This window comes from Gambusia affinis, linkage group LG10 (genome assembly GCF_019740435.1).
Source record: "Gambusia affinis linkage group LG10, SWU_Gaff_1.0, whole genome shotgun sequence".
NCBI classification, from domain to species: Eukaryota; Metazoa; Chordata; class Actinopteri; order Cyprinodontiformes; family Poeciliidae; genus Gambusia; species Gambusia affinis.
This window is the reverse complement of record NC_057877.1, coordinates 22633947-22650118: the sequence shown is the minus strand read 5'-3', so window position 1 is coordinate 22650118 and position 16172 is coordinate 22633947. Positions and strand designations below refer to the sequence as shown.

At 34.5% G+C, this 16172-nt stretch overlaps 1 protein-coding gene across 1 annotated transcript in view; it reads left to right on the top strand.

The window, feature by feature from the left end:
• Positions 1–16172, top strand: part of LOC122839119 (E3 ubiquitin-protein ligase rnf213-alpha-like) — a 98252-nt gene that overhangs the window by 81683 nt on the left and 397 nt on the right. The window contains exons 38-68 of the mRNA XM_044130454.1: positions 7–186; positions 1139–1257; positions 1388–1548; positions 1945–2148; positions 2389–2576; positions 3733–3853; positions 4060–4160; positions 4274–4453; positions 4928–5073; positions 5312–5414; positions 5656–5770; positions 6284–6488; positions 6585–6775; positions 6999–7121; positions 7272–7382; positions 7653–7895; positions 8130–8217; positions 8574–8608; positions 8772–8875; positions 9296–9449; positions 10030–10204; positions 10441–10529; positions 11126–11377; positions 11982–12111; positions 12229–12312; positions 12751–12925; positions 13106–13307; positions 13552–13629; positions 14657–14854; positions 15001–15090; positions 15916–16094. Coding sequence (XP_043986389.1) covers positions 7–186; positions 1139–1257; positions 1388–1548; positions 1945–2148; positions 2389–2576; positions 3733–3853; positions 4060–4160; positions 4274–4453; positions 4928–5073; positions 5312–5414; positions 5656–5770; positions 6284–6488; positions 6585–6775; positions 6999–7121; positions 7272–7382; positions 7653–7895; positions 8130–8217; positions 8574–8608; positions 8772–8875; positions 9296–9449; positions 10030–10204; positions 10441–10529; positions 11126–11377; positions 11982–12111; positions 12229–12312; positions 12751–12925; positions 13106–13307; positions 13552–13629; positions 14657–14854; positions 15001–15090; positions 15916–16094 — 4524 coding nt within the window. The remainder of the gene's footprint in view (positions 1–6; positions 187–1138; positions 1258–1387; positions 1549–1944; positions 2149–2388; positions 2577–3732; positions 3854–4059; positions 4161–4273; positions 4454–4927; positions 5074–5311; positions 5415–5655; positions 5771–6283; positions 6489–6584; positions 6776–6998; positions 7122–7271; positions 7383–7652; positions 7896–8129; positions 8218–8573; positions 8609–8771; positions 8876–9295; positions 9450–10029; positions 10205–10440; positions 10530–11125; positions 11378–11981; positions 12112–12228; positions 12313–12750; positions 12926–13105; positions 13308–13551; positions 13630–14656; positions 14855–15000; positions 15091–15915; positions 16095–16172) is intronic.

Below are 16172 nucleotides of genomic sequence, written 5' to 3'. Positions count from 1 at the left end.
TTACAGACACACACTGTGGAGGAAAATACAAGCAGTCGTGACTCCACTTCTAGCCATCTTGGTTTCAGTCATTGACAAAGATTGCAATTTGGACCTGTTGGATGAAGGGGAGGAGATGAGGAACCTATGGTTTCATATTTTTGGCAGCAAAGAAATGCTCAGTGTGCCCTATGTAAAAGAGATCAAGTAAGTAATTTTGATTTTGTTCAGATAATATCCTTCCAACTCAGAGCTTGACAAAAGATGCATTGAATCTGTTCAGACTCATAATAACCTTCAACCTTTTTTGTTTTTACACAACCAGAATTGTCTTAGATTAAAGTTATTTTGACTGCTTTTCTAAGCCTCTTTCACAAAATATTTTGATAACAAAATCACTAAACTTGTTACCTTTCGTGGTTTCTCTTTCATAAATTACAAGTGGATGCAGTAACATTCAAATTAAAGTTGCCAATTTAGGAGCAGGAGGTATTGTGCTGCATTGATCTCAGTAGTACACGTAAAGCCGTTGTTGAAAGTCAACATTTTCCAGTCTTTTCAAAGCAAACTCAGTGTAGCAATTCTATTTTTCGCTAAGCAAATGCTTAAATGCTTATTCTTCTCATGGAAATTGAGTCTCGTTTGCATTTTTAAATCCTGTGGACAGCTTGTCGCACAAACCATATACCATCGCTACATTACTTCCTCAAACTCGGCAGGCTGGCTTGCACTTATACAAAAGCCTTTCAATGCAGACCTGTGACTACCTCACTCTGAGGGTGGGTTAATAGAGGCGGGCTGACTTCTACCCAATCACAGCATTGGTTCTTGCTGCTGGTCATTTCCCCGTTTGCCATTTCATACTGGTTCTGTAAAAATAAATGTACTTTGTCTAATAGTGACATGTTCCAATCCCGCATAAATTAAAACCAACTTGGAGACCTTTCTTACTTGCTTGGACAACTAACAATTCAAAGGAATTTTTTATGTCCTGTTCATAGTTTACTGTAAAGAATGCAGTTATCCCCTCTAAACAGTTAAGCTGAATGTGTAAACCTTTATATTTAATTCACAAGGTATTGTGACCTTTAAAAAAATAGAGTATCAATTGGAGGCTTTTTGTACCAGATATTCATTATTTCGTTTCTCTGACTTTCAGCATGCTAGTTGTGCAAAGCCACAACGTAGGTGGGAACACAATGCACTGCCGCATGCCCTTCAGCTGGTGTATCAAAGACTTCCTGGATGAGCTCATGATGCAATCATTTAGACATCAAAGTAAATAAACTTTATGAAAATGGTCTTGTAAAATTTTTATTGCACTTTTCAAGTCATGATATTGAAACACGGAAATCTTTCTTTTCATATTAATCTCTGACAAGTTAATTTTTCTACGTTTTTCCTTCAGGTAATTCATTTCAGTATTTCCATGAGTTGTTCTCAAATATACCATTTGGCAAGTACATGGCTGAAAATGTGAATGAGCGACTTAAGAACGACCTTTTTGAGAGGTACCTTCGGGACTTTGTTTCCATGACCATAAAAGTGTCATCAGATGATGAATTAGAGGTAAGGGTAAATAAAAGTCCAAAGTTACTACATTCATATGTGGTTATATTTATGTTAATGGAAATTTCCATCCAATGCTCAGATCTTTCAGAAAACTTAACAAGTAACAAACACCATGTCATCCTGATGAAGCCGACTCTGTGTTTTAGTCTTTAGAAAAGAAAATACCTTGTTAAATGTTTTGTGAATGAGTGATTTCTGTTAAAAGGTAATTTATTGGGTAGTAATGGACATTAAATGCATCCATTTCATATTAAGATAATTTTAAAAATCATTACAACATTGTCAGAAAGTCAAACCAAATCTCTTCAGATTGTTTTTACATTCTTGTGACACTTTATTTACTTCACAGTTAAACAAAGCTATTATAAATTCACTTGTGCATTTTCTCCTCAGCTCTTGCTTCAAGCTCTGTCCAGTTGCATTGATGTAGTGCAGGGACTAAAACAAGATGCAGCAAAACCTACTCTCCTTCACATCCACATAGCCTTCTATTCTTACCGAAAGCGCCTTCAGAACCTCTCACGGATTATTTCTCTTCAACCTGAAATTGTTTCACATTTGCAAAGAAACCAGCCCAAAAGAAACTGTCCTGAAATGGTAACAGTATTTTAATTTATGAGCTAAGAAGGTCCAACCCCCATCCTATAAATTTAATCGCTGTTAATGCAAGATAAGGGAAGCATTGTGTATACAAAAACCTAAGGCTATTTTATTTTCTCTGCTTTGAAATTTTCTACACATGGAAGCTTAGTGAGTTAAATGAATGAATTCAAAATGCATGAAGAATGTAGTAAAACAAAGTACTGGGTGACTTCAACATTTTTTATGTTTTTTTAGGTTTTAGATGTTCTTGCAGCAAAGGCTTGTGTGGAGGAGCTGGAACCCAAAAATTTAGACTCAGATGCCCACTGCCGAGAATGGATGAGGAAAGTGAAGAGGCTCCAGGTGTCTATGGAGCTGATTTTCTCTCAACAGAGTTTCCGTCAGTATGGAGATCAATGCAAGAAAGAACTCCCTCTTATCAGGTATGAGCCTCTTCCAAAGGACTGGTAATAAAAGTTCAATTATCCGTAAGTCAAGAAACAAAAGAAATGAAATTTCAAAGAGAAGCAAAGATAGGGTGACCAGACGTCCTCTTTTTCCCGGACATGTCCTACTTTTCAGACCTAAAAAAATGTCCGGGGGGAATTTAAAAATCGTCCGGGATTTTGGTCAACTGCCTCAAAACACATTACATAGCTTACAGTGCATTGTGATTACATAGCCACTCCGTTCCACTACTCCATTCCAGGTTTCTTTGTATGGCAAATTAGTCACGCCCTTCTCCCCAAATCCAAGCACGTTGCATTATGTGTGCGAGTTTGTGTGGGAAAAGTAAAGTTAGCTGAGTTGACTTGGACACCGGCCGCTAGACTAGTTAAACCTTAAGTGTGACAGGTGGTAGCACATGTGTGTCCGCCGATTCTAGACACAAACAAGAAAATAAAAGCTTCTCCGCCAAAATAAAATACAATTCAAGAACTAAGAAAAGCAAATAAAAATGTTTTGAGAAGGTTCATAAAATAAAATATAAATAAATAAAATTAACTCAGCTACATAAAGAGAACAAGCAAGTTAGGGAAACACTTCACAGTATTTCCATCCAAGTGGATCAAATTACCTAAGTTAAGTCCAACTACATTATATTAGAATAGTAAAATCTTGTGTCAAAAAAGACTGCATACCATGGTCATAGTATAAATGAGTGTTGCAGCTAAAATATCTGGCACTGGTTACATGCATGCTTAGAAACAGGAATATCTGAAAAACATCAGAGAGAATTCAGTTTGTCACACAACAAGTCACTATTATACAATTTTAAAAAACTAGTTAGTTTGAAGGAAATTCTGTGTAGTAAGCTGACAACACAACCTTATCCTCTGACATAAATAATAATCAAGGCCGTTTTATATATTATTGCATCAAAGTTAATCAGTTTTAAAAATTCATCCATATGCTTGTATATTCTTATCACAATATTACTAATTTTCATGTGCTGTAGGGGCCATTGACCATTTATGAACAAGTGTGTCCTGGAATGTGCACAAATCAGTTGATATAAAAGTATTATTCTTCAAGAGGAACTTATGTGAACCGCACAAAAATGTTTTTGTACTATACCGAATATTATCTGTTTTTTAGAAACGGCTGGAAACGTATCTACATCGTCTCGCTCTTTGTGGAACATCTGCTGCTGGGTTTTAAAAGTGAAGACCTTGAGCTCAAGGAACTGGCCATGGAGCACATGAACACCTTGAACAAAGTGAGTAAATGCTTGGTGACTCTCAAAGTTAATTAGCAGTATGACATTTACTGTATTCATTTTTTTTATTTCTTAATAAAAATATTTCTGATAAATTACCGGAGCAATTATTGTTTTGTTTTCTTCATAGGCAACAAAAAAGTCAAAATGCCTGTAATTGCAGATATTGTTTTTGTATTGATTTTTTATTTTTTTAATTATTAAAGGTCCTTGAGAGTAACTCAGATGTAAAAGTCACCAAGCCTTTCGAAGCTGTGATTAAAACGCTGAAGTCCTGTAAACAAGCAGCACTTGATAAGCTATTTAAGTAAGTACTTCTTTTATATTCATTTAAAATATGTGGTGGGGAAATGTGACAAATATTCTCCACATTAATTACATACAATTGTATTTAGCTGACTTTAACCTAACTTCCTTAAGGTTTGGAGTTCACTGTGGGGTATGCGTGGCAGAGCCTGAGGAACCTGTGGATTTGCCATGTCATCATATGTTTTGCTTGACTTGCATAAAAGAAAGTCTGGACACTGGAAATACATCCTGTCCCACCTGCAGGCAACATTTACCAGACGGCTTTCAGCTCTGTGTGTCTGAGGAAATACGGTAAGCAGCGAACCCTTGATTAACTAAATAATATTCAAAGTTTATTGTTAATTAAATTTATTTTCTTTGTTTTTCACTTTTCTAATATGAGAAAGAATAATAACTGTCATGTAATAACTATGAAGTTATAACATGACAGTTACATGATTGTATCTTCAATGTGAAAAATCTCAATAAAAATATTTAGGTAAAAAAAGTTTATTGTTTCTTTAAATATAGTTTCTTGATAAAATGATCTTGAATATTGAACTTTTGTTGTTTCATCAGTACAATTTAAATAATGTGCTGAATTATGTGATTCATTCGCTCAAGTTTCTCTATATTAATAAGAAATAGAGTTAAAGTAGTGTAGAGTTTAGATTGGGCCTAAAAATGTTTTTGGCAACATTTTCTACATTTTATCTTAGTAGTTAAATAGCTGAAGTGAGGCTAGAAACAGTCTTTAGATTATCCTGGATTATTATGTTTTTGCAGGGGTTCCCTCAAGAAAAATAGAGATTTCAGACGACGCTGCAATGGTTTCTTCATTGATCTGCTTTCTGCTGTGTGCTTCAAAGACAACAAACCGCCAAGCAAACAAGTAATAACACACCTGTTGTCTTACCTGAGGATCGAGACAGGTATCATTTCTGAAACTTCTCCACAAGAAATAATTTTGCAAATTGTTGCTTTTTTCTAATTTTTTTATCACCTACATTTGTCACATTGCAAAATGTTCTAGATCTACATGTAACAAACCTGAGCTGTTCTATTCCTGTTGACTATATATCTGCTGTTTTCAGCTATAGATCAAAATATAATTTTATAATAAAGATGTTATGTCACCTACTGGGTTTATGTTATTTCTTTTTGAAACAGAACATGAACAAGTCCAGACCAACAACTTGTCACCTTTTGACGAGTCGCCTGACAAAAACCCAGTTGTGCGATCTGTAATCCTCAAACTACTGCTGAAGTTCAGGTACATTAACTAAATGTTGTTTAACTGCAATAACATTATTTAATTTAATATGGTAACAGAGAATTTATGTTTAGGAGATTACAGCTGTTGGAGTGTGCAAATATTAGTTTTAAACATTGTTACTTTATTTTCAGCAAGCTTTTTGATTGGTAAAGTTTATACTTTCGCTTTAGCTTCCTATTGCCACTAACAACTATTTCTATGAACTGCACTCAGATATAGATTTGCATATTTGTTTCAGCTTTGATGAAGTCCAGGAATATTTGCAGCAGCATTTGTCAACAGTGGAAGACAGCAGATTTGTGGATGAAGACGATAAATCAGAACTTTATGCCTTATACATCAACTGTTTAGAGGTAAAAACATCCCTATTTGTTTCATTAGGTACCTTGCAAAAGGATATGTGCAAACTGAGATAAAACTTCAGTAGATTGAGACTTTCCACCATATTTTTTCAGTCATGACAATATGTTACATTGTGTAAGTCTTAGATGTACCCTTAGGCCACAGTAGGGAAATGCATGCCCTGTTGTTTCTATGTTTTAAAAAAGACTGATGTTTGAAGGTCAGTTCCTAGAACATTATCAATTACAACAAATTAATATAACTTAACCTAAGTAATATTAATATAACTTGTATTAATTTGTAAGTTAATATGTTAAAAAATGTACAACTTCAGTTTTTTCTGTAAGGAATTAAATAATAAACTAGTGTGACCTGATCACTTAATGTTGTTTTCTGGAATATTTAATGGTCTTGTGGGGGACTGTCTAGTAGACATTGAATAACTGTTGCACCAAAAATGTCTATCAGTTAATTATAAATTGAGGTTGAAATTAAAGTAAAATTCTTGTGAAATTGTTTTGCAGGACGCCATGTGGGAGAAAATGTCTCTGGGAAGCAACAACACTGAAGAGTCACAATTTTACAAAAAGGAAACAGAGTTTCTTGGCTTCTGTTTGAGGGAAGCAGCTTCCATTTCAGAGACGGTGTCTATTCAACACCTGCAGCACATCGCCGAGTTGCGAATGATTCTCACGATAGCTGCCCAGCTAATCAGTGACAAACTTTCTGGTGAGATATATATATATAACTTAACTAATTCTAACGGTTTATCTAGTTTATTTGCAGCAATAAAAAAGCATTTGTTAATTCACACTATTGTTTCAGCCAAAATTGGTCCAGATGAAGAAAATGACTTTCAGAACATGGTGATAAGGCTATGTGAGGAGAGTGGCAACGATTGGTACCGTGTTTACCTGATACGTAAGATCAGTGAATTGCAGGGTGTGGAGCAAGTCCGGTCTTTGGCTAAACAAACAGAGTTCAGTTGGCTTTTTCCAAAAGAGATCAAAAAACAGGTATGCACTTTTCTACCAACTTAGAAAGATTGATATAAAACCATATGCCATATAATGACTGAACATAACTCCAGTCTTATAGGATGCAACAAGATATTTGTTGAAAAGTCTTAGTGTGAACTGTTTATTTTTATCTGTGGTGATGTGAAAACAATGAATGTGTAATTTCAAAATAAGTCACATTTACAGTATGCATTTTGAACTCTGTTCATTGTGTAAGCAGACTGAATATGGAGGCCTGATTGACCAGTTTCTGATGTACGGTGACGAATACAAAACCGTTAGAGATGCAGTTGATAAGGCTTTAATGGATGGTGACGTTGATCAGATAGAAGAAGTATTGGAGGTATGTTTTTATTTTCTAAATGTTCAGTTATCTTCCTTCAAATGTTTGTTGAGATTTCCTTTTTCAGAATAACCCAGGTTATGAATCAGATTTTAAAATAATCAATTAACATTATTTTATGTAGTTTCTTTTCTTTCTTTGCTCGTTTAGCAATGCACAGCAACACGAAGAACTAGAACGGTGTTTGTCCTTCTGGCTCTCTTCCGAGAGGTTACCATTCTTTACAGATCTCCAACTGAGAGTCTCCATCCCACCGCTGAGGTATGATTAGATATCCTCAGATTTCCAATATGCACCCAAAGTATTCATGCAGTTAATGCATTTTTCAAGTTACAAAAACTAACTGTATTAGTATCCAAACACCTATGTGTAAAATTCAATGTAAATCTGCCAAGAGTATGGATAATTTTGGTATTAGCATTATCTTGTTTGTCATTAAAAAAATGTACCTCATGGTTTCATTTTTGGTATTCAGTTAATTTGTATTTATGTGTTGAACTGATGCTAAATATTTGTTTTTGTTTCTGGTAGACATATAAAGCATTTGATGAGTTTATCGAAGGCTCAGATTATTTGTGCGACAAAGAAATGAGGGACTTTGCATCCGCCTTGATCAGCAACAAATTGGGAGGACTCTCTGTTCAGTCAGGCCACACTCCTGCAGACAACGCTGCCATTGAGCTGGCCGTCCATCTGGCTGTCATTCTGCTTACCACAAACAATGATTTGCTCAGGCCACTCAAACAGCTTGGTTTGTTTCCTGATAACATGCAGGTATTTCACTCTTTTTGTTGTTTTCTGTCCCGATTTTGTTATACTCAGAGAGCCTGCTGCTGCTTTTTGGATGGTATCAAAATATGATCTTTATATGGATTTAAAAATTTTATTTAGAACAATTTTAAAAAGCTGAATAAATGGTAAAGTCAAGTAACTTTTGTCAGTGGTCAGAAATTTAGGACAATTGTGACTATAATTACAACTGATGTTTAATTCCTCTTCATCTTACAGGGAGCTTTTATACCCACAATGCCTGATGATATGGTAGCTGTTGCTCAAGCCGCAATCCAACAAAATGGTGGCAACCTCACCTGGTATAGTAAGTATCCATCTTGTATTGTACTTTTTGTTGAATATTAATAGAATTCTGAGTAAATTGCATCTTTCTTGTGAGTTGGCATCAGTTAAATATGGATTGAAATAAACTATACTTTTTCTAACCCCTTTGGAAATTATTTTGTTGGGGTTTATATATATATATATATATATATATATATATATATATATATATATATATATATATAATCAATTCAATTTACAAAAGTCTCACTAAGATTAAATAAATAACAAAATCAAACTGGGAAGCTCATTGTTTAATAAAATTGCTATGGACAGGAATTCCCTCTTTTGCAGATCTTTACAGCAGTTTTTTTTTTATTATTTTGTTTACCACAGTGTGTCCTAACAATCATCTATGCTTCGTTGATCAGGTAAGTCATATAATGGTGTTCTTGTATAACTATGTGGTACATATCTGCCCTTTCTGTATGGTATTTTTATTCTTTATTTTGTTCTTTTATCTGGTTTTCATAGTGTTGATAAGCAACACATGGCTGAAAGTATTTGTTTCTGTTTTTTTACTATTTACTACAGTGTGGCCTTCCCATGGAGAGAGGGAAATGTTTGGAGTGTGGCGAGGAGGTTGGAGGGGAAAATCATACAGCCTTGCAAGGATTCACGCCAGTTCAACTACAGCAGTAAGTGCGATTAGTTCCCACTCCCACTATTAATCTGTACTGTGCTGCCACAGTGGAGACAGGAATTAAAAGGCACTTCAGCCAAACCTTTCAATGCGCTTTAGAATCAGACACACTCCAAAAATGTAAAGTCCATAACTCTTCTACGCACTGTGAGCTCCCAACGAGATGCATTTAGTTCAGTGTCCATGTCGGAGAGAATTGTTTATGGATTGATTTAGTTGCCTCTGCGATGTACTCTGCATAAAGTTGAAAATGTCTTCTGCATAGTTACACCAAGTAGCTATGCATACTTGGTTGTCTGTCATTTTGACGGCTTACAATGACAGACAACCATCAGATAAACTAAAAAAAGGTAATATGGAAAACTATTCCATTCATATATATTTAAATTTTGGTTGATAATGCTTATTTTTTTAGGGATCAGACAAGACCTGGTCATATCCTTGGAGACCCTGAGAGAAGAAACAACCCAGATGCCCTGGACACCAAAAACATGTCTCTGACTCCATTCACGCTGGTCAGGCTGGTTACACATTTGGCCATGTTGCTTGGCACTTCGAAGAACTGTGAGGTAAGACAGAGAAAAATACCCCTACAAATGTTTGCACAGTGCCTTCCACAATTAGGAAACTAAATGTTACTTTTCCCGCTACATCTTACATTATTTCTGCAAGTTTTACACGTATAACTGATCATGTGGCAAATAAACATTTTGAATTTTTAAGGTGACAAACTAAAAACAATAAGAGAACAGAGAAAACATGATTACGGTGAAATCTCTATAGAATGATCATTGAAAATATGTCGGGTTTTTTTTACGAATGCTTGAGGTATCATGCACAATTCTTGGTTATAGCAGCTCATGAAATTATTGCTTCTGCTCTAAACTACTGCAGAGTTATGTTCCGATGGAAGTATATTTTATATATATATAAAAAAATTTTCAGTGAAATGAGGTTGAGTTTAGTTTTTGCTTTATGAAAAGCTTTGCCAAAAGTATCAAGGTTTAGATGGGTTTTCTGTCCAGTAATTTATTAATTTATTGACTTTTATCGAAGTCATTTAGTTTTGTGTAGTTTAGCTAAAATGTCTAGCAAAATAGTAAAAAATATTTTACAATTTTTTGTTTTCTTTTTAATTTCTGTTTCTAGTCCGTCCAGCAGATTATCCATCCACCTGTGGAAGATGTTAATTTTTTTCTCAGTCAGCACATAATGAAGGATCTGGAGCAGCTGACGCAGGCCCTGGCAAAAGGAGCCGATGATGCTGTTACCACTGCCCACTTGATCCTCAAATCCCTTCAAGAACCACTGCAGCCCAAAGACTGTAAGCAGTACACCAGACAGTCTTTATTTAACTGTTTAAGATATTATATTATTATTATAAATTACAAATAGATGAGCGCCACCTGTAGTACTGTGAAACAATGTGCACAATTTTCTTTTGTCTTTGTTCTCATAGTTTTCTTTTGTCTTTGTTCTCATTGTTGAATCAGTTCATGATTCAACAAAAAAAGTCTGTTTTGAAAGTTTTACTAATATGATCTGTTTTACTTCCCTCAGATAACATCGATCCTCACCTTTCTACAAAAGCATCTAGAAACACCTGGGAGACATCTGTGGCTACAGACATCATGACACCTAAACTGAAGGTAATGTCTCCGCTTTTACTCACTTTTTCAATTAAACTCTGAATTGTCTAATTTCTGTAAGTTTTACAGAAATTGAATGACATCTTTCCATTGAGGTGAAATCTGCAGTCATCATGAAGGAGGCAAAGATTCTTTATTTTAGGATCATATTTAATGAAACAATCCACATGGAAAAATTAACATTTTATTTAAATTGTTAAGAAAAAGTCCTCCTAAGCTAACTGTCATAACAATTTGAACATAAGGAAATACATCAATTTGGGACAAATGTTTATTATCTCCATAAAAATGCAGCTTTTGAACTAAATAACAAAATCCAGATGGCCAGCTAAAGTGGAGAAGAAAATCTGAACTTCAAAGCTTCATGTCATGTTAACAGCTATTTTAAAAATGTTATGATCTACTCAGAGACTTTTGTCCACATTATTTTGAATAGCTAACATGACAGTAATCCAATCATTGCTTCCTTTTGAGAGACTGACACTTTGCTTTTTCAATTCTTAGTATTTTTAAGAGATTACTTGCAGATTTATGTTCAACCACAATGATATGTTTCATTATTGTGAAAACTTACAACAATCTTTTTTTTTGGCTAGATTTTTGATCAACTCCTGCAGGAAGCAAAAGGCCACATTACAAATGATCCCCGTGTTTCTTCAGACTTCATCCTGAGAATCACTTTAGGCAACGATTGTACATTCCTCACATCGCTGCAGAAAACATCTGAGGTTCACAGTTCAGCAGTGTGGAGCTGCAGGGAGAGGCTGTCATTGCTCAGCCTCACACACATCATAGAGTACAAAGACCTAAAAGAGGAGCTGCCGCTGCTCTGGAAGTTCCTGCAGAAGGTGAGTTTATACCAGAAACGAATATTTAATCTGTCAGCTACACCACAAAAACACAAAATCTTACCAAGTATTTTTGGTTTAGTTTCTAGTGCAAATATTTCAGTACACTTAAACACAAAACTAACTTACAAGTACATTTTCAGCAAGATACAGGTGCTTGTTTTGAGTCAATAGTTCCTTAATATTAATCACTAATTCCACTAGCAGATTAATAACTTTCATTTAAAACAAATGTCTTGTTTTAAGTGAAATCATCTGCAGTGGAACCAGTATTTTTTAATTAATAATAATGAATTATTGACATAAAACAAGCTCATATATCTTGCTGAAAAGTTACTTGTAAGTTAGTTTTGTCTTATTTGAAATTCTGAAATTATAGTTTAGGGATTCAATTCAATTCAAAATAGTTTTAAAGTAGTTTGGATTGCAGCTTTAGTATCTCTACTTTGTTGTGAGTAACGAGAACGTGCAAAGCAATCTTATAATTAGAAAAACAGTCTTCTGATGAAAATAGTCAATTTGACAGCAAGTTCTAAGGTTAAAATTAGAAATGACCAAGGATGTAGGATAAAGTTATAACTAGAACCACTTTTTGTTCTTTCAGGAGAAAGAATATCGTCATATTATGTTTCTGCCAGATATTGTAACGTTGCAGAACTGTTTGGTGAAAAAGTACCAGAATGCCTCTGAACAGATTGTTGGTTCCATTTCTGATTTCTTAGAAAATCAAAAAGGTAATTTTAAATATTATAGAGCAAATTTTTTTGATAATACTCAGTTTTACAGAGTAATTTATTGGGCTGCTGTCTTTAAATCTTAGTGAGTTACTTTTATTCTTTCCAATTGTTCAGGCTCACAGATGAGGCCATGGTATGAAAAACACATCAAAATATTCTTGCAAACGTGGAACCTGCTAAGAGTACCTGTAACAACCAGTAAGTACAACATTATTGTGTTCTGGTTTATTTTTGGAAGGTAGATTGAAAATAATACATATTTTTTTGTATTTTATTGATGTATTCTGTGCTCAGAAGGTAAATTTAAACAGAAGGTAAACTATTTTAAAAGAGTCTACTCCGGATCAGAATTCAGTGAGATTATTGAAAATTATATCAGACATATTATCTATTGATATTGATCACATGTTTATCATGATATATATTGTTATTATTTCCTGTGATGGACCAGTGATCTCTGCATGTACCCTGCCTCTCTCCCAATGCCTGCTGGATAAAGGCACCAGCTTAAAATGTTTCATTGTGCACAAATTAAACATTTAAGTAGATTTAGATTGATTCTCACTTTTAAAAAAAGAACCAAGTGTTGTTATATCAGTAATATGAATATATCTGTCCTGTCTTTCTAAAAAACAGATGAGCTAAAAATCCCAGAGGAATTTTGCAGTACTGATCTGGACATGAGCAGCCCCCTGCAGTACCTCCTTCCCCGGCGTCAGGGTCCAGGACTGTGTGCCACTGGGCTGGTCAGCTACCTGGTGACCCTGCAGAATGAGCTGGTGAACGCTGTTCACTCTGGAGAAGAACCCAGGTACAACACCTAGTGAATACCGGAGAGCTACACTGAAAACAAAGTTTACAGTATCACAAAACAGAAGAAACTCTAAAGGTTTATTAATAAAGAACAAGTTTTATTTGCTTTCAGTTGCTTTATTCTTCTTTTGGACATGAAGCAGAACATCTTAATTTACATTTTGTTTATCAAACACAGCTACAAGGTTGCTATTGCAGACCTGATGGATGAGCATGTGATCAGCTACGATGTGGAGAAAGATCTGCTGCCTCTGGTTCTGTCAAACTGCCAGTACAGCCTGGAACGCGGCCAAGAGACGATATCCGAATACGACCTGCCGCGAATCCAGCAACAGATCCTCACACGCTTCTTACAAGAAAAACCTCTCATCACCCGAGCTGTGAGTCAGAAGAGTTTGATTACTGTCACTCAGTGAGTGTAAACAGAAACAGCAAATGAAATTAAACTGATTGTTTTAACTGTTTGGCTTTCACTAAGACAGGAGTAAGTCAAGAAACAACAAATTTATGTGCTATAAGTGAGACCTAAAGCTTTTTTAATCATCTTTGTATATTACACTATTTGTCTCTTTTATAATGTTCCTGTACTTTATTTACTGAACTAAACTGTCTGTGTTTTTTCAGGGAATTCCCACTCTGATCAACGCACAAGGCAAAGACTATCAGTCTATTTTCAAAGCTATTAGAGGAAAAATCCCACAGGTAATTTTTAAACTGTCCAGTTTGATTTACAAAACAAAATAATTTTCTATAGTTAGTGTAGTAAACAATAAAAATATAATTTAAAGTTGTATTAAATACAATATACATCTAAATTTATTTATTAATAAATCTGCATATTTATTAATAAACTGAATTATAACTAGATGTAGCTTTTATTTCTTGCTTATTAACTAATCAGTATTAATTAACAATAAGTAAATAAAAAGGTAAAAAGTAAATAAATAAGTGAACAAGTAATTATAAGTAAATACAATTAATTATGTCTGTAAGTAAAAGTTGTGGGCAGGATAGATAGAAGATAAATAGATTAGAAAACAATTAAGTAAATACGTATATGAAAAGTAATTTATTAAAGGTAAGTTAGTTACTAAAAGTCAACAAGAATTTAAACAGAAGTAAGTCAGTAAAAGTGATGTACAATCAGTAAATGAATTAGCAGGTAATTAAGGACATTAGAAAGTAAAATGAAGTACCGTAGGTCTGTGTGTAATAAATGGGTAATTGAAGATAAGTTGATCACTAAACTCAGTAAGAACTTAAAGCATTTTGGTAAAATTAAATGTGAGTTAGTAACTATAAGTGAGTGATCCAGTAGCTGGCGTTGGGAAATAAGAGAAAGGTTAGTTAAAATTAAAATGTTAAAAAAGGCCTGTACTTGTATATAACAATTTATCAAGTCCAGAAGGCCACTAAGCACTTCACACTGCTTTCAATGTATGTAAATAACTAACTTCAAATGTAACAAAATAAATATAATTTATAACCAAAAAGTACATAAATAAAAATATATTAAAATGTGAAAAATTTTGTCAGAGAAGCCCTCCACTCTTCTATGACAGTAAAGGTCCTACCAAATGTTTTTCTGTGCGTAGTTATATTAAACAGACATCATTGCTTACAAAAATACCACATCTTAACTTGATGAACACGTACTTTTTTGTACATGGACCCACGATACTCATGCAATTAATTCTTGTTGATGGATGGGTTTTTCTTCCTGTTTCAGGTCCAACCTACCAAGATGACCCGAAACAGAATATCCAGAGAGCTCGACTCGTTAAGTGAGGTGTGTGAAGCGCTGAAGATTGTTGAGCTACTACTGGGATTCCTGCCAATGACTGGTGGTGATCCCAGAATGCCACTGGTCACTTACCTCCACGACATATTAAAGATGGACCAGAACATTGATGAGTACATACAGAAGGTAAGTACTTCTGGCAAAGACAGACAGATGCTGTCTATTTGTTTAGACAATCATCAAAATAAGCAAAAATAATATAAAAATGACACCATTATTTAAATTCTTTAGACGTGTAGTGCCATGTTTGCATTAATGTATGTTTTCTTCAGGCTCTGAGGAAATGTAACCTAGAACATTGTGTCTTCTTGTGGCAACTTCTCTCCTCCCTCAAATCTGAAAAGATGCTGCCTCTTAAAAGGGTACGTACCTATTTTACTGTAATGTCATTAAAGTCTACATTTGTTAAATCTGTAATATAATCTTTCTATTACTACTACTTTTACAGAAAAAAGTGAACTAAACAACCAAAACATACTACAACGTATTGCACTAATCTTTAGCGTCACTGTAGGTTGATGTATTCACTTTTCAGGTCACACTAAGAAATGGTTCCAAGTCATTTTCTACCTTATTTCACTATTTAAGTCTTTTAAAGTGTTTTCTGTTCTTTGCTGTTGTCTTTTCTCTTTTTTTTCATTTTCAAAATTAAGACTTAAACTCTCCGTCTGATCTGCCTGCATGTGGGTCCAACTACAAACAGACAAAACTTTTTTAACTGAGATACTGAAGGATTTCGCTGAGTAGAAGTCAGACTCTATTATCACTGCCATCAACTTGAAAACAAAGTTTTGTTACGCCAAGAAATTATCTAGTTATTACAAGACACCAGCTTCTGTCTAGATTTGTTTTCTACAAAGGAAGTTTGAATTAACGCCTTAAATTTATCATGAAGTTAGCTTTACACCCAAAATACCAAGAAAATTATTAAACTAATCCAGTGAGCAATACACTTGTATTGTTTATGTCTACAAACTAACATTAATAAAAACTTAATCTTTGAGCTTGTTTCTCCTTTTTGACTGCATCACATAAGACCTCTTTGAAGGGATTTAAAAAATATTTTTACCACATTTTACTGCACATTTTAAGCTTTTATCCAGTTTAGTACAGCGTATTATTTTAATCCACATGCATTCTAAGTGGACCAGAACAAATATGCCTTTGCTTGATGTTTGTATATGAAGGATCCGTTTTCGGAGCATGCAGTAGAGTTTAAGGAGCCGCTGACTGAACCAAACAAGGCTGAGCTGAAAGGCTTCATGTCTCGTGGAAACGCTGGACAATGGCTGCTGGAGATGCACCAGTTCATCCTGCTGGTTCTGAGCCGTCCTCACATCACTGATCGGTACAATCCATCATGGAGGTAAAATACACACAGCTGGATTTAATTTATACTCTTTAATATGATAGTTTTTCCAACTTCTTTCTAGATTTGGTTTCT